This window comes from Stegostoma tigrinum, chromosome 14 (genome assembly GCF_030684315.1).
Source record: "Stegostoma tigrinum isolate sSteTig4 chromosome 14, sSteTig4.hap1, whole genome shotgun sequence".
Lineage (NCBI taxonomy): Eukaryota > Metazoa > Chordata > Chondrichthyes > Orectolobiformes > Stegostomatidae > Stegostoma > Stegostoma tigrinum.
The window spans coordinates 19,842,351-19,857,340 of NC_081367.1; the positions used below are offsets into that span (position 1 = coordinate 19,842,351).

The 14,990-nt window shown below is 38.6% G+C and overlaps 1 protein-coding gene across 1 annotated transcript in view; it reads right to left on the reverse strand.

Annotated features, from left to right (window-relative positions):
- Window positions 1-6,459: 6,459 nt before the first annotated feature.
- Window positions 6,460-14,990, reverse strand: part of vamp2 (vesicle-associated membrane protein 2) — a 118,450-nt gene continuing 109,919 nt past the window's right edge. The window contains exons 4-5 of the mRNA XM_048542275.2: window positions 13,022-13,073; window positions 6,460-11,707 (exon numbers count right to left, since the gene is read on the reverse strand). Coding sequence (XP_048398232.1) covers window positions 11,691-11,707; window positions 13,022-13,073 — 69 coding nt within the window. The 3' untranslated portion in view covers window positions 6,460-11,690. The remainder of the gene's footprint in view (window positions 11,708-13,021; window positions 13,074-14,990) is intronic.

Below are 14,990 nucleotides of genomic sequence, written 5' to 3' on the forward strand. Positions count from 1 at the left end.
CGTGACTCAACCATGCCATGCCAAACTAACAGTCCCCTCCTCCATTGACCCAAATACCCCTCACTCTCTAATTTGACCTGATCTCTGAACCTACTCTAAGCACTCATTCACTTACTTTGCACCCTACTCTTCTCACCCACCTAGAACCCTAATTCACTCACAGACCTAGCACCTATTCCTCTCGCCCACCTGGCACCCAACTTCTCTCACTCATCTTGAGCCCCACCTCCCTCACCCACCTGGAAGTCTACTTCACTCATCCACTTTGAAGCCTACCTCACTTTCTGATCTGGCACCCTACTCTGCTCAGCCACCTGGAACCCTAACCCCTTACCAATGTGGCACCCAGCTCATCATCCATCATTTTTAATAATCATTCATTCAAGGGATGTGGGCATCACTGGCGAGGCCACTATTTATTGACAATCCCTAAATGTGCAGAATGCAGTTAAGAATCAACGACGTTCATGTGGGTCTGGAGTCACATGTAGGCCAGACTAGGTAAAGATGGCTGATTTCCTTCCAGAGAGGACATTAGAGAACCAGGTGAGTTTTTTATTCATTGACAAAAGCTTCGTGGTCCTCTATAACAATTACTTCTAGGTTTTTTTCTAATGAATTTAAATTCCACTGTCTTGATATCTAGTTCATTGACAACATTCCCTGATCGCTTTATGCACCTCCCACCTTGTTCTGTCACTTAACATACTTACCCTTTTATATTGGTTTCCAAAGGTCTGCTGGACATTTAAACTTCAGAATACAGCACTTAATGCTGCTAAAGGGGACATGATCTTTTTCACTATTGGGTTTGAGCATTCCTGAACAGGTTCGTAACAGGAAGATGCTATCCATACATCTCCAGTACAGAAATCAAAAAGTGAGTAATTTTTAATCTGCTCAGGGACAGATAGAACTTGTTTGCAAATTCTTGGCCATGTGCAGAGACTGAGCAGAACAACAAACTGCTAATGCATGAGTACAATTGTTTGCCTAATTGCTAACTCTGTATATTATAATACATGCCATGTTTCTCTTGCAGTTTTTGTATGAAAAAGGGAATGTTTGAAATAGAAATACAATACGGTACAGCTTGCTGTAGTCACATGGCCTCACTCATGCAAGCTACATCTTACAACAGTCCATTCAAGACACTGCAAAAGGCTTAATAAAAACCAAAAGAACTGTGGATGCTGGAAATCAGAAAAAAAAACAGAAATTGCTGGAAAGGTCAGCAGGTGTAGCCAGTCTGGCAGCTACCATCAGTTCTGAGGACAGGTCCCTGGACCCAAAACTAACTCTGATTTCTCACCACTGTACAAGTCTTGATTGTTGTGCTGAGTTCATATCAGAGATGCTAATTGTTGTGAAGTTGGGTAGAGTACTTGTGATCGGGAGGCATGAAGTTAGAGTTTGGTGTTTGTAAAATGCTGGAGGGAAACGTTGCATGGTCCCTTTAAAAGATGATGTGCTTTTTCTATGCTTAGAGATTTAAAAGTGATGTCTGTGAGCAGCTTGAAAGTTTGCAAGTACACTGAGAGCATCCAAAAAGCTTCACAGTTACCTGGCCAAGCAGCAGCTTCTTTTTTACCACCACAAGTTTGAATTTAGCCAATCGATTTGAGCCAGGCACTTAGATACCAAAAACCAATTATTTAAATATGATCAGTTTGACAACATAGGACCAAACTGATTGTTAAAAAAAGATGTATCATCAAGGGTGTGAAAGAAGGGGGCAGTTGGACAAAGACACGAGAGCTAACTGCCATCTGTCAGAGTTAACTCCTTTCAGCTTTCGAGAGAGATTCGCTGACTCTCAGTTTCTTCTAAGTCTTAGAGAATATCTAAAGAAGATAGATAATGTATGGCACAGCCAGTTAATATTCGTGACTGAAGAACCAGTGTAGAAGGCGTTGCTGACAGAAGATGCAACAAAGAAGAAGATGCAGAACGTTCTGGAAGATACATAACCAGGCTTTGATTTTGAGAGTAATTTTTAAAATAAATTTTATGTAAGTGGGATTTGTATTTATTGGAACAGCATACCATTAGAATCTTGTTTTATATGGGAATAGTCAATTATTAGAAGGGATTTATTTGGTTTGTAAATACTTTAGTTTAATTTGTTCAGCATTAGATAAATAAATTGTTACTTGTTGAGTGTAGAGTATCAGGGATTTGTTTTATTTAACCAATAGAAGTTGCTGAAGTACACCTTTCACATTCCTTTTACAGGTCAAAGGGCAAGGTGCTCCTGTTTGGTCTTCAGTGTTAGTTCTCAGCGGCGGGTTTGACCTTTGCTTTATATCATTATCAGTTGAAACCAGCTGCACTGGATGGGATTTCTCATTTCTATTCTTGAAAACAGGTTCACAAAGCATCTGTTGGGTGCGACCTGAGATTCCAGGAAGGCAGCCACAATCCTTTATGGACGTCCTCAAAGAATCCTCGTTGATATCAAATGTTTCTATCAATTAACAGGAGATCCTGGCTTATGACAGACCAAACTGGAAACGGCTCATTCAGTAGAGGAACACTCATGTTAAGAAACTTTGTCAGAAATGTGCAGAGGTAAAGTCGAGATGGCTGTAGGGAGTGAACAGATCTCCCATTCATCCAATCCTTCAGCATGTGCCTCGCATATGACTGGACTTATCAACCATCTTAGAACCAAGTGAAGCAGAAGTAGTATACCATTGTTGATCACAAACCACCTAAGAAGAATCAATGCAACTGTGTTCTAAGAACAGTACATTATCTTTTGGTTAGGCACTTTCTAACTTTGGCAACTAAAATGGAGTTTAATTTCAGATTCTAACCTCTGCCCCTTTCCTTGAATGGTAGCTGTTGTTTATAATTATGCTATTTTCATTTACATCACTAGACCCATCTTGTTTCTTCACTTGTCTATTACCATCTTATTCTACATTGCACCATAATGTCTTTATTATTTAATCTCTCCCATATCTCATAGACATTTCCTTTGGCTTTGCCATCTCTGCCCTGCACTTGTTTAAAATTTGTTGCACCTGATTCCTTTTCAAAGTTCTGCTCAAGGATTATCAAGTTAAACTGATCAACATTTCCCCCTCTATGGATGTTGTCCAATGTATTAAAGTGTTTCCTGCAGTTTTTGGTTATATTACAGAAGTGGGGAGTTTGTCTCATGCTCGTTAATGTCAGTCACATTCCTGTTCTTCAGTTATTGAAGTAATCTGTGTCCACATGCAGCAAGACCCATACTACGCGCACAGGTTTCAACTAACATGTCGCAAGTAAGATTTTCTTCACGGGTGCCGGGCAATAACAATCTACAAAATAAGAATGTCTAAATACCCTCCCTTGAAACTCAATAACATTATTACTTCCTTCATCAACATCCTGGAGGTCACCATCGACCAAAAACTGAATGGCGTAGTCGCATGAATATTGTGGCTACAAGAGCAAGTCAGCACTTAGATAATCCGTGGCCAGTGTGTCTTTGTTGAAAAGGTGGAATCAGGAAAGTAGGTTGGAATACTCATCCCTTACCAGGATAAATACAGCTTCAATGTCCCTCAAAGAGCTCAATATCATTGACACAAAGAGGCTTGCTCAATCCGCACTCCATCCAACACAACTAATCACACCTTTCCACCACCAGTGCACAATGGCAGCAATGAAGATGATTTACAAAACGTACTGCAGCAACTTGTCATTTCAATAATGCAAATTCCAAACCCGAGACTCAACTGGGACAAAGACAGTGGGTGTATGGAAACATCATCATACAAATTTGCCTCCAAGTCACATGGAATCCTTGTTTAAAACTGTATCATTATTCCTTCATTGTTGTTAAGTCAAAATCATGGAACACCCAACCAAACAGTAATTTGCTTTTCCTAGCAACAACAGTGATGTACTTCCACCACGTGACCACAAAAGTTTAAGGCGGCAGTTCATAGTAAGATTCAGAACCATACTTATAGCAAGTGCTTGTTGCTTGAGGAATTCCAGGTTCAGAGTTGATGAGCTGGTGTTTGCGCTTCAGACACTGCAATACATCAAGGAGAGTTACCTGGACACTGAGTTTCAGGTGGCAGTCACAGCCACTTGTTTAACTGCCTCAAATTCGGTCAGTAGCCAGGGACACAAGGGTCTGACTCGAAGCGAGGTAGGTAGAAGGATTCAGGAGGTAGTGCTGAAGGAGCCTCAGCCATTGAGTTTGTCTAAGAAGTTTGAAAATCTCTTGCTCCTGTGTGGGAGAGAGTTAGGGGTTGTAGGAAGGATGAGCAAACTGATCATACTACTGGAGGTACAGGGAAGCATTGAAGTGGAGAGTGAGAGGAGACATTTAGTTATAAATCAGGGACATTAAAAAATAATAGGGATACTAAATATGTTTTAGCTGAAAGGAGAAACTAAAGTCTCAATTTAAATTAGAAATAGTGTTGGTTAAATCCATCGCTTGGGAAAGCTGATGTATTATCATAGTATTTCCTTCTGCTAGGCCGTTTTTACTGCGATGACTTCACAGCATGGCATCACTCTAGCATAGAAAATCTGTCTGGGTTTAATTAAAATGTGATGGTCATAGCCCAAATGAAAGCATTGAAGCTACAATAATATTCCTGTCCCAGGTAAATGCACATACTTAGTTTTGGAAGGATTCTATTGAAGATCACCTATTCTGCAACTATTCTCACATCCACGCATTCCCTCCCTGAACTTTCTTGATGGCAGGGACCAGTTCCTCGCATCTTGTGATGGCCAGCCCAGCTTCTACCCTAACTCACAGTTGCACTTGAGAATCATGATCCCACTGCTGCCAGCTTTGGCCCAGTGATGTGTTTGCTGCATTAAAAATTACCTGGCCCCTTACCCCAATAAGTGTATGAGACTTGCTTGCCAGCCAAACACTGAACTCACTCAAGATTACAATTGGCACTTTAGTGCTAAAACATGTATGCAATTTATAATCTGCTAAATAATTGTCCAAAAACAGATTGCAGAAATATGGACATCTCAGACTCTAAGTAATGTGAATTGTACAATAAATCTCAACCAATCAAAACCTCTTTATTCCCATGTTTGTGAAACCTGATGAATGATTTCAATTCTGTAATGGAGTATATCAATTTGTTTTGGCAGAAAATAATTAAGGGAATTTAACTACATGACTTTATTGGAACAAATTTAAAAATCCAATTGGAGTTGATTTCATGCGACATGCACCTACGATTTGTTATTTAGCATTTTTCCTGTATCGATAATGATCAGACACTATCTATTCAATATCAGAGGTAAGTGGGCAGGTAGTTTTGGAAACTGAAACATGTCATAGGTTTTGAATGGATCACAGGCTTTGGAAAAATACTGAAGAATTTCAACTCCCACTCATCATTCTCCTGCATTTGTTGGAGATTCTTCTTTTTTGGTGTGTTCTAATTCTGCATTGTAAAGGAATATTTACCTTTTTTCTTTATGGATTTATTCTTTAGAGTTGCATTCAATACTTTATACAAAAGGCACACAGAAAAAAAGCAAGTAGAATCACAACAGTGAGAAAATACAGACAAGAGACAATTACCTGAAGATGACTGGAGAGTAGATCTGTAGCTTGGGTTGTGGGTGTTGAGGTTGGTTGGCTCGCCAAGCTGGTTTGTTGTTTCGCAGATGTTTCGTTGCCATGATTGGTAACAAAATGTCTGCAAGACAACACACCAGCTCAGCGAGCCAACCAACTCTAAAGAAGAAATAGGACATGGTAAAATGACAGAAATAAAAGCTTCTGAAGGTACTCTGATGGTGGGTGAAGTGGGCAACAAGAGCAGGTTAAATCAACTGAATGTATAAAGTGCACATTACTGATAATTCTCAGTTTTTCAGAGCAAAAAAAAGTTAAATACTCTGAAGTATCTTGCCAGCAAATGTGTCTAACTCTTCTCAGTTGAGATTTTCCTTTTGAGTGAAATAGTGAAAAGCACTCTGAAAACAAAGGTTATGTATTATATTAAATATGGATACTTAATCCTTATTACATTGTGTTCCATAAAGTACTGACATCTATTTATACACAGCCTCAAAATTAGCAGAACTTAAAGGCTGAGATAAATTCTAGATTGACCCTAATTATAGTATTTTAACTTTCACTACCTCAAAAATATAGAGTCAGCAATTTACATCAGCATTACCTTCTGTATCTTAGTGATTGAGGCCATGCCTTGATTAGCAGGCCACATAATAAAAATTCCGAATGGCAAAATTCAAACAAAACATTTACATATTTGTTCTGTGCTCCTTGCCATTCAATTTTCTTACTACGTTGTTTAATGTTTTGATGCTAATCATGTTTAGGTATGAACCTTGCAAAAGACAGACTCGATGTTAACAATCTCAACATTGCAAAATCAAATCTTGTGGTTCTTCTGAGGGGGTAACCTTTGAAAGCAAGTGAAGGACGCCAACTAATTTTTTTTAAAACAAAAGGTTTATTTGCCAAGACAATTACATCAATGTTGCACATACATAACATGGAATTGCATTCATCGAATTAAATAAACACGCACACACACTCACGCACACAGAATACAAACTCAGTGTTAACAAGTTCATCATTGCAACATCAAATTGGTAAATACCTAATGCAACATTTCCATGCAATTCCCAACAATTTGTTTAGTGGGGTGGTGGTGCTGTTAGGTAGGACAGGGACGGAAATGCACACACCTCCAGGTTAAGCACTTACAAAATACAGTATTGGCTCTTACAGGTTAAAAGGTATAAAGTACTACAAGACGTTAAAGAAAAAAAACCTACACAGATTCATTGGAATGTCCTTGAGAGCAAAAAGATATAAAACATTACAAGTTTTCTAAACTGTGGTATAACAATATTCCAAAACCATTATAGAAAATTAACAACAGCATTGTAGGTGCCCATTTATTTTCAGCCAGAATGTTTGTTCAATTCTGGTATTTTTACTGAGATAAAGAAATCCTGGAGGTCTGAAGAAAAAAATTGAAACTTCTGCTCTAACGCAAGGTCCTGCCTACATTAATATGTCATTTTTGTTTTTAGGTACTGATCAACCCATTTCCTGCATTTTTAGTTTCCTTCTCCAACACGTTTCCATTGAACTCTGTTCCACTACCTTTCAAGACACAACAAAATATGCCTTGTGCAATTTTTTAAAAAATCAAAAACTTACAGGAAGCTTCTGTTTCTTTCCCCTCCAAAAGAACTGTTGAAATTTTCTGTGGCTGAACTGTTTTTGACAATAGAAATCAAAGGGAGATTTATACAAATTTCACCTTATATTAATCCAGACTAAGTTAATATTTCAGGTGTCCTGTTATCTAAGGTCAGTCCCAAGTGCTATTCTTCTGAGCATGTCTACTGACATCACATTTCCATTTGTTTCTCTAACCCTGGTGCTGACCCCAGCTCTAATGCTAACTACTAACTTCCAACTTTAATCTGAACATCTATGCCTTAATTGCAACCCTGATATTTTGTCCCCAAACCCTAAAGTTAATCCCCAACCCCAAGTGTTGTAATTAAACACAAGCCTCTAACAACTAACCCTAACAGCTAATAATAACCAAAATTCTAAAAGCTTAATTTAACTAAATCTAAACCTAGAGCAATAGTGTGATGTAGGCCCAGCTATTGTGTCATCATTAAGGATGCAGATCAACAACGTTATCAATAGCCATTCCATATTTACTTCCGAGTAGGAATTATAATACTTCCAGTTATGTGGTGGTATGTGCAATTTTGCATTTCCTGTTTCCTTAATGAAATTGATGCATTCTGGGAATACTGGAGTCCAGGAAGGGGTTAGGTGAGAGTCAGGAAGAAATGAGGAGGAAGTTGTAGAGAAGGCCAGGAATCTGAAAAGGGAGAAACCCAAAAAAGGGAAGGCATAAACAAGTACTCAGAGGGGAGAGAGGATCAGGGCCTACAAGAGAGCTGAATGGTGGTGTGAAGGAGTTAGGAGAACTGAAGATCAACGTGAAGATAACCAGGGCTTAATAGAATGAGGCGAGGCAAGCTAGGCTCAGTGGCAGGAATGGTGTGAAAATGTGCTGCCTGATTATTTTAATTAGGTTAGTACTTTTCTTAAATAAAGTGAACAGAAATTTCATGTGAACACATGAATATCATATTTCAAAGTCTCACACTTTGTTTTTAAAAACACTTTGGTTGAAACCAAAGTGTACGATGCCCCCCTACTGACCCCTCAATACTCCTTCCACTTCATTTATTTTTTTGAACAAGGAAATGGCTTTTTAAAAAATTGACTGCAGTACTTGAACTCAGAAAGAGTACTGTAATTTTAGTGTGGCTAAATGTTACCCAAGAGCCATTCACAAATAAATTAGAACAAGTCGGAGGACGAGGCTGTTGAAGACCATACTCACTTTACAGTGCTGAGACCAAATCCGTTCAAACATCCAAACTTAAAAATAGTAAGCTTAATAGTTCTGTCAGTGATTAGGCCTGTGAAATAGTTAGGTATCCTTGTATTCTCAAAAATTTGGAAAAATACAATTCTGAAGCATATTTGTCAAACATTTTATTCATGGAAAGACTAACTTTGAAGCTTGGGTCGTGAAACTCTCACTGTGTCCTCTGCGATTGGATCCTATTGACAATTGTACGGTTTAGTTAACAAGCATTAAATTGCTTAGTGAATCACCAGAAAGCTTTAAAAAGAAAATGACTTTTTCAAATTTTGTTTAAGTGGACCTTCATTTTAAAACGGACCAGACTTCTGACTGCTTTGCAAACAGTGTTTCAACTGCTGTGACTACCTTCATCAACTATCAGAAGTCATAAGACAAGGTGGCCACAGTGGCTCACTGCCAAGTTGCTGCACCACAAACAGATGGAAGGGTTTACAGTTTTCCTTCAGGGTGTTTACACAGTTTCCAATGGGTCGTAACACTGAGGGGACAGGTAGGAAGTGAGGCTGAACACTTTCACAGCGAGAGGAAAACAGGGACAACATGATGATGGGAGAGTTGCAAACTGTACAGATTCCCATGAGTATTTCCAACTGGTGGTATTGGCAGAAGCAGAGTTCAAGACCAATCAACTGACTCCTTCCACTGACTGTGATCGGTGCGTATGGGAATAAGGAGTGGAGATGGATGAAAGGTAAAGCTGTAACGCTATATTATTTTACTTTCATGGGATACTGCAGGAATGCATGTACGGCATGGAAATATACACAAAGCTTTCAAAATCAGTTTACGATCAAACTACTCACAACACATTTAGCAAATAGGGATGCATGAATTCTGCACTTCGCCTTTCATGGTTTCAGAGGATAGCATATTACAGATTACGCCATATATACACAATTACAGAAGGAGGAGATAAACACTTAATAGCCCAATATTTTAAAAATAGATTATGCAATCCACTCTGACTATTACACAAGATAATTTCAGTGAACAGGGGATCCACAAAGTTAAGACCTTTGAATAAGACCCTCAATGGAGAGATTATAAACTAAAAGACAACATATGGAAAGCATGTGCAAGTGTGGAAGTATCAGTTCTAAATCAGTGAAAGACAACTTAAAATTGAAATGCTCCATTAAAAATAAATGAAAACTTCAGGGTTCTGCAAGTTATTTAGAGTCAGATTCCAGTCAAGAGTTGGATGGTATTTATATTGTGGCCCATTCAATGCACAACTTTCTATGTTGAAGAAATCATGTCAAAAATCAATCTATTTTTCTTGCATTGGTATGCCATGATGTACAATAATCTGGTCAAAAATCAAATCTTTTGTTAAATAACTCTGCCTGGTCACAAATAGCTCAGAGTTCCTTGTGCTTAGAAGATAGGCTTCTACAGGTTTGTGAAGAGAAAACGTGAGTGACACCCATACCATTTGGCAAACAACCCATAAATGATCTAAATGAATGGGTCGGCCACAGATAACAAATATATTCCACTTATACCAAGTTAGAACAAGCAATGTGTCTACTTACTTATTTTTTTCCCACCACCCAAGTTCTATTTGGAAAAGTGACTGATGACTGGGCAGTACAAGATAAATATAACATAATTCTGGAGACTTCAGAGATTTCAAATACAGCGTTGCCTCTCATTTTATACAAAAATCACTAGGATTAGGGGAGACTAAAGTCCAGGCTGAGTTTGTCACATGTAGAACTGAACCTATTAAGTCCTTGGTTTGGGTCGTGAACATGATACAGACAGATGCCCACATCATTCATAGCATTTTACGGGCATCAACTCTGTCTATGATGGATCAGTCTGGATAAAATGGCCAAAAACACTTGTTCATTACTTGGATGCTTCTCGGTACTAGTGCCTTTTTTACTATATTGTGACAGGAATTGGTATTGGAGGGGCCAATACACAAAAAAATGTCTACATTATGCTGTAGATGGGCGGTAGATTAGTAACTTCACTATCACTGACCTAATGTGCAGATTGACATCTGTCAGTCCTGGTTTAAATCCTAAAATGATAACAAAGGACAAGATGGGTGGAAAAAGCAGCTGACCTTAATCCGTCAGAATGTTGTACTGGGGATAAAAAGGAATACAAACGATTAGAAGAAATTACTGCACCTTAAATATTCCCTGTGCCCAATTTATGTGATTTCAGTCTTAAATGAGAGTTTGAATTTTGGATTTGGGCAGCTTCGAAGTGATAATAGACTGAAAATAAATTGGTTGTGATTGTTGTCACAAAAATTCAAGGATGTCTCTGCTCCGATTGTGAAGGCAGCATTTGTAGTCAAACTTCTGGAATGTACAATTTGGATCATTATTTTCTCCTTTCTCCAAAAGGATTTTTGGAACTGGGTGTGCCTTGTTAGAAGTTTGATACATTCCACATGGTGTACTGACTACAGACAATTTGGGATAGATTTCTACTGAGAAACCAGTTACTGTTTGATGTAATCCCTAAACCCACAAAATGTTCACATATCCTAAACAAAAAAAAAATCCGTTTGTTGCGTGCTGAAGGTTATGGTCATGCAATTACCCTTACTTAGCCTAAAGTTGACCTTGTTATACTTTTATCATTTAAAGTTTCAGTGACTTATTTTATCTGATATATGAGACTGCTCCAAACATGGAATAGTCTGCTTAACATTATCACTCAGATGTTGTTAGGCTCATAGTGCTAACACTGAGCCTTAATTTTTGATTTTGTATCAGTGTGTAAAACCTGCAATGTAACAATGGAGTCATTTTAAATCTAGAAATGTTATCTTCAGATCCAAAGATATTACAAACTTCTCGTGATTTTATATTGTACAATTTAAGTCTGGGATTTTGTTTTGGTGGTTTTTAAGGCTTCAGGCATTTCAGACAGTTACCTCCAAATGACCGGACAACTCAGAAAAAGGTCAGAGATATATTCAGAAACATGATCCAACTATTGAAGGCCAAACTATATTGTGCTAGTTTCATCTAGGAATGTTTAAGACATGAAGCTACATACATAACTATTCGGCAGTAAATAGCTGGTTAAATTGTTATTCAGATTTAGATATCGATCAATGTACCCTTTTGAATAATTCGGGTAGCTTAAAGACAAAATAAAAACAACCATGGTTATAAGCAGAGATTAATAAATAATAATATCTGACACTGGAGAAGATATGGCTGACGAGAACAAAGCTGAGCTGCATCTTCAGTCGGACCTTTCTCCTCAGGTGCAGAAATAAACTGAAAGAGAGCCAAAAAGAAGCACTGAAAATCAGAGAACAAGTATCCTGGGAAAAGATTGAGTTCTGAAACAATATTACCTTAAAAAGGGAGTTGAAAAATAGAGGGTGCACTTTACCATCCCAAAACAAAGGCAAAGCTGTGTTGGGCCAGGAGACTTCAGCAAGCACAGATTCTGGGATTCCCGCCCCTTTCATCATGTCATATCTTGAAGACTTTAGGACCAGGGATGGGTTATAATCCTGATACCAACATCTCCACGTTGGAAGTGGTGATTTCAGAGTCCCCATTACCTTTCATGGAGATGGGCGTGCTCCTTTAGACTGCTGTTTTTTTTTTAAAACCCCACCCCACCACCCAGTTCCGAGTCGTCGTGAACTGTGGGGGGAAACATGTCAGTCAGTTTACTGGCGAGCCTTTATTAATAAAGCCATATCAACCACCCCTACAGTAAGAGGTCACAACAAAATTTTAAACCTGCACCTGTCAATTGTTTCCTGACTCCAGAACAAGGTTCTCCCATGGTTCAGATTCTGACGTTAATCACCCGCAAAATAGCGTTGCTGGGTTGGAATTGCTGACTGCAGACTTGAGCTATAAGCTTCATCCATGCCCTTAAAGAATACCACATTCCAACATAGGAATAGAGGTAGAAATCCCAGCATCGTTCCCAGCTCTTTCCACGCCATCCTGGCATGGATTTTCTTGTCACAATGACAAGATTTTGCTGCTACTGTAATGAACTCCATCTGGCCACTAAAGCTAAAATGGCAAATGAACCTTCAGAAAGGACAGACAGCTTCAATTGGAAGTCAAGGATGGGAATCAACTAATTCTCTAGAATGAGAGCTTCCCATTTAGCCACCATTCACTCAGATAAAGCTCAAAGTGAATAGAGTGGCAGAGGAGAGATGATTTTTAAAAATGGGAGCAGGATAATGCCTGCTCTACTATTCAATAAGATCAGTGATCTGCTTGTTGCCTTCACTCCATTTTTCTGCCTACTTTCAATAACCCTGGACTCTCTTCTGGATCAAAAATCTTTTGAATGCAGTCTGTAATTTATCAGTGGCCCGCAGAGAAGGAATTTCTCCACTTCTCCATATTTAAAAGGAGGCCCCTTATTTGTAAAGCTGTTTCCCCCAGTTTTAAAATCTCCAAAGGGAACACCCTCTTGTATTCTATCCTGCTTAGACATCTCCGATTCTCTCATTCTTTTAAATGCCAATGGAGTATTTTTCTTAACTGGAGTTAAAACTATAAACCAAGGCAGCTGGAGCAGAATCATCATGTATCCCAATTAAATGTACTTACTTATGATAACGATGATAATGAATGCACAAATTGCTCCAAGTATAATCATCATCTGGAAGTATGACAACAGAAAAATAAGGTTAGCAGTATGACTCCGGTATAATGTTATAAAGTAAGATTTGGTTAATTTAGTTATTTTCCAAATACATTTTGTCAATCTTCAATTATAGTGATATATAGGACATAAAAAACTTAAGGTACAGTAGTTACAAGAATAATGTTCACATTAATACTACAGAGTACTAAGTGTTGGTTAATACAGAAATGCTCACAAGAATAGAAGATGTGTATCTGTTCATTGCCACTTTTTGTGGACTTCAGTTTCATATATACTACACTGTTACACCTGCAAACAAAAACAAACAGGCCATTTGGCACAACCGATTTAGGCTGGGTGTTTGTGCTACACACTGGTGTCTTACAAATCAATCTCTAGCAAACTCGATCACTATACACTTCTAGTCATTTCTCCTTGTGCTTATCTTAAGTGCATCTATGCTATTCACCTCAATACTCCGTGTAGCAACATGTTCTACATTGCCAGTACTCAGGGTGGCGGTGGCTCAATGGTCAGCACTGCTGCCTCAGAGCTACGGATCTGGGGCCAATTCCACCCTTGCGCTCTCTGTGGAGATTGTGCATTCTGTCTGCATGGGTTTCCTCCAAGTGCTCTGGATTCCTCCCACAGTCCAAAGATGTGCAGATTAGGTGGATTGGCCATGCTAAATTGTCCAGGGATGTGCAGGCTAGGTGAAATACAGGATCTGGGTGGGATGATCTTCAGAGGGTTGGTGAGGGCTTGATGGGCTGAATGGCCTGTTTCTGCATTGCAGGGATTCTTTGAAAGAAGAAAGAGTATATATTTTTCAAAAGCCTTTAGAAGGTGTCCAACTTTAATTGTAATCACATATCTTGTCTACAAAACTTGAGTTTGAATGCTTTGAAAGTGTTTTCAGCTGAAATTGTAACTCTTTCTCCACCAGATGCTGTACGAGCAGCTACATGTTTCTGACATTTTCAGATTTAAATTTACTTACTAGCCATTCTGCAACGTAAACCAAGTGAAGAATTCTTCAGGTGAAAGCAGAGTTAGGTGTCAAGGACAGTTGGACGATGACAGAAAGCAGTCAGTTCTAATTCTAAAGTCATATGTACTAATATTTAAATAATAATGACATTATAATAGGGTGCAATTTAATATCAAAATAGTAATGGGGCTAATAATGCTTACCATAGTCTTATGATAATTACACAACAACTCAGGTGATTAAAGATACATAGTGAAGCATGAAATACACAGTGAGTTGCTGTCCAAGATGCACTGCTCTGCATGAACTGTATGAAAGCAGCATCTCACTATTTGGCTATCATTCAAATGTGTCAAACAACTAAGTTTTTGAACTAAAGTCATGGAGATGAACTAAACTTGCCATGCAAAGAGTAATTTTCACCTAGTCCACCAAGTTCTTTTCCTATTTGCACGATAATTCTTAATTGAAGCAAACAAGAATCGTTGATTAATAACTGTTACAAACATGGGTCAATGCTTTTAAGATTCCAATTGTTGTTGGAGGTTTTAAAAATGTTCATAAACTGTATTTAAAAGTTTTATTATTTGAAATGGAAAAATCAGCAACATAAAGGGCTTAGGGGTACTTGTGCACAAAACCACAAAAAGCTAGCTTACAGTTGCAGCAGATAATCAGGAAGGCTAATGGAATAGTGGTCCTTATTTCAAATGAATTGGAGTGTAAGGGCGGAGAAGTACAACTGTACAAGGTGCTGACGAGATCACATCTGGAGTACTAGTGAGCTGTGTTGGACCCGTATTTAGCATGGAGCTCAGAATGTTCTGAGGATGACCCCTGGTGTGGAGGTATTGTCTAGGGAGCGAAGGCTAAACTGAAGTACTTTGCTCACTGGAGTTTAGAAACAAGAGAATGGCATTATGATGGGTTCAGACATGGTG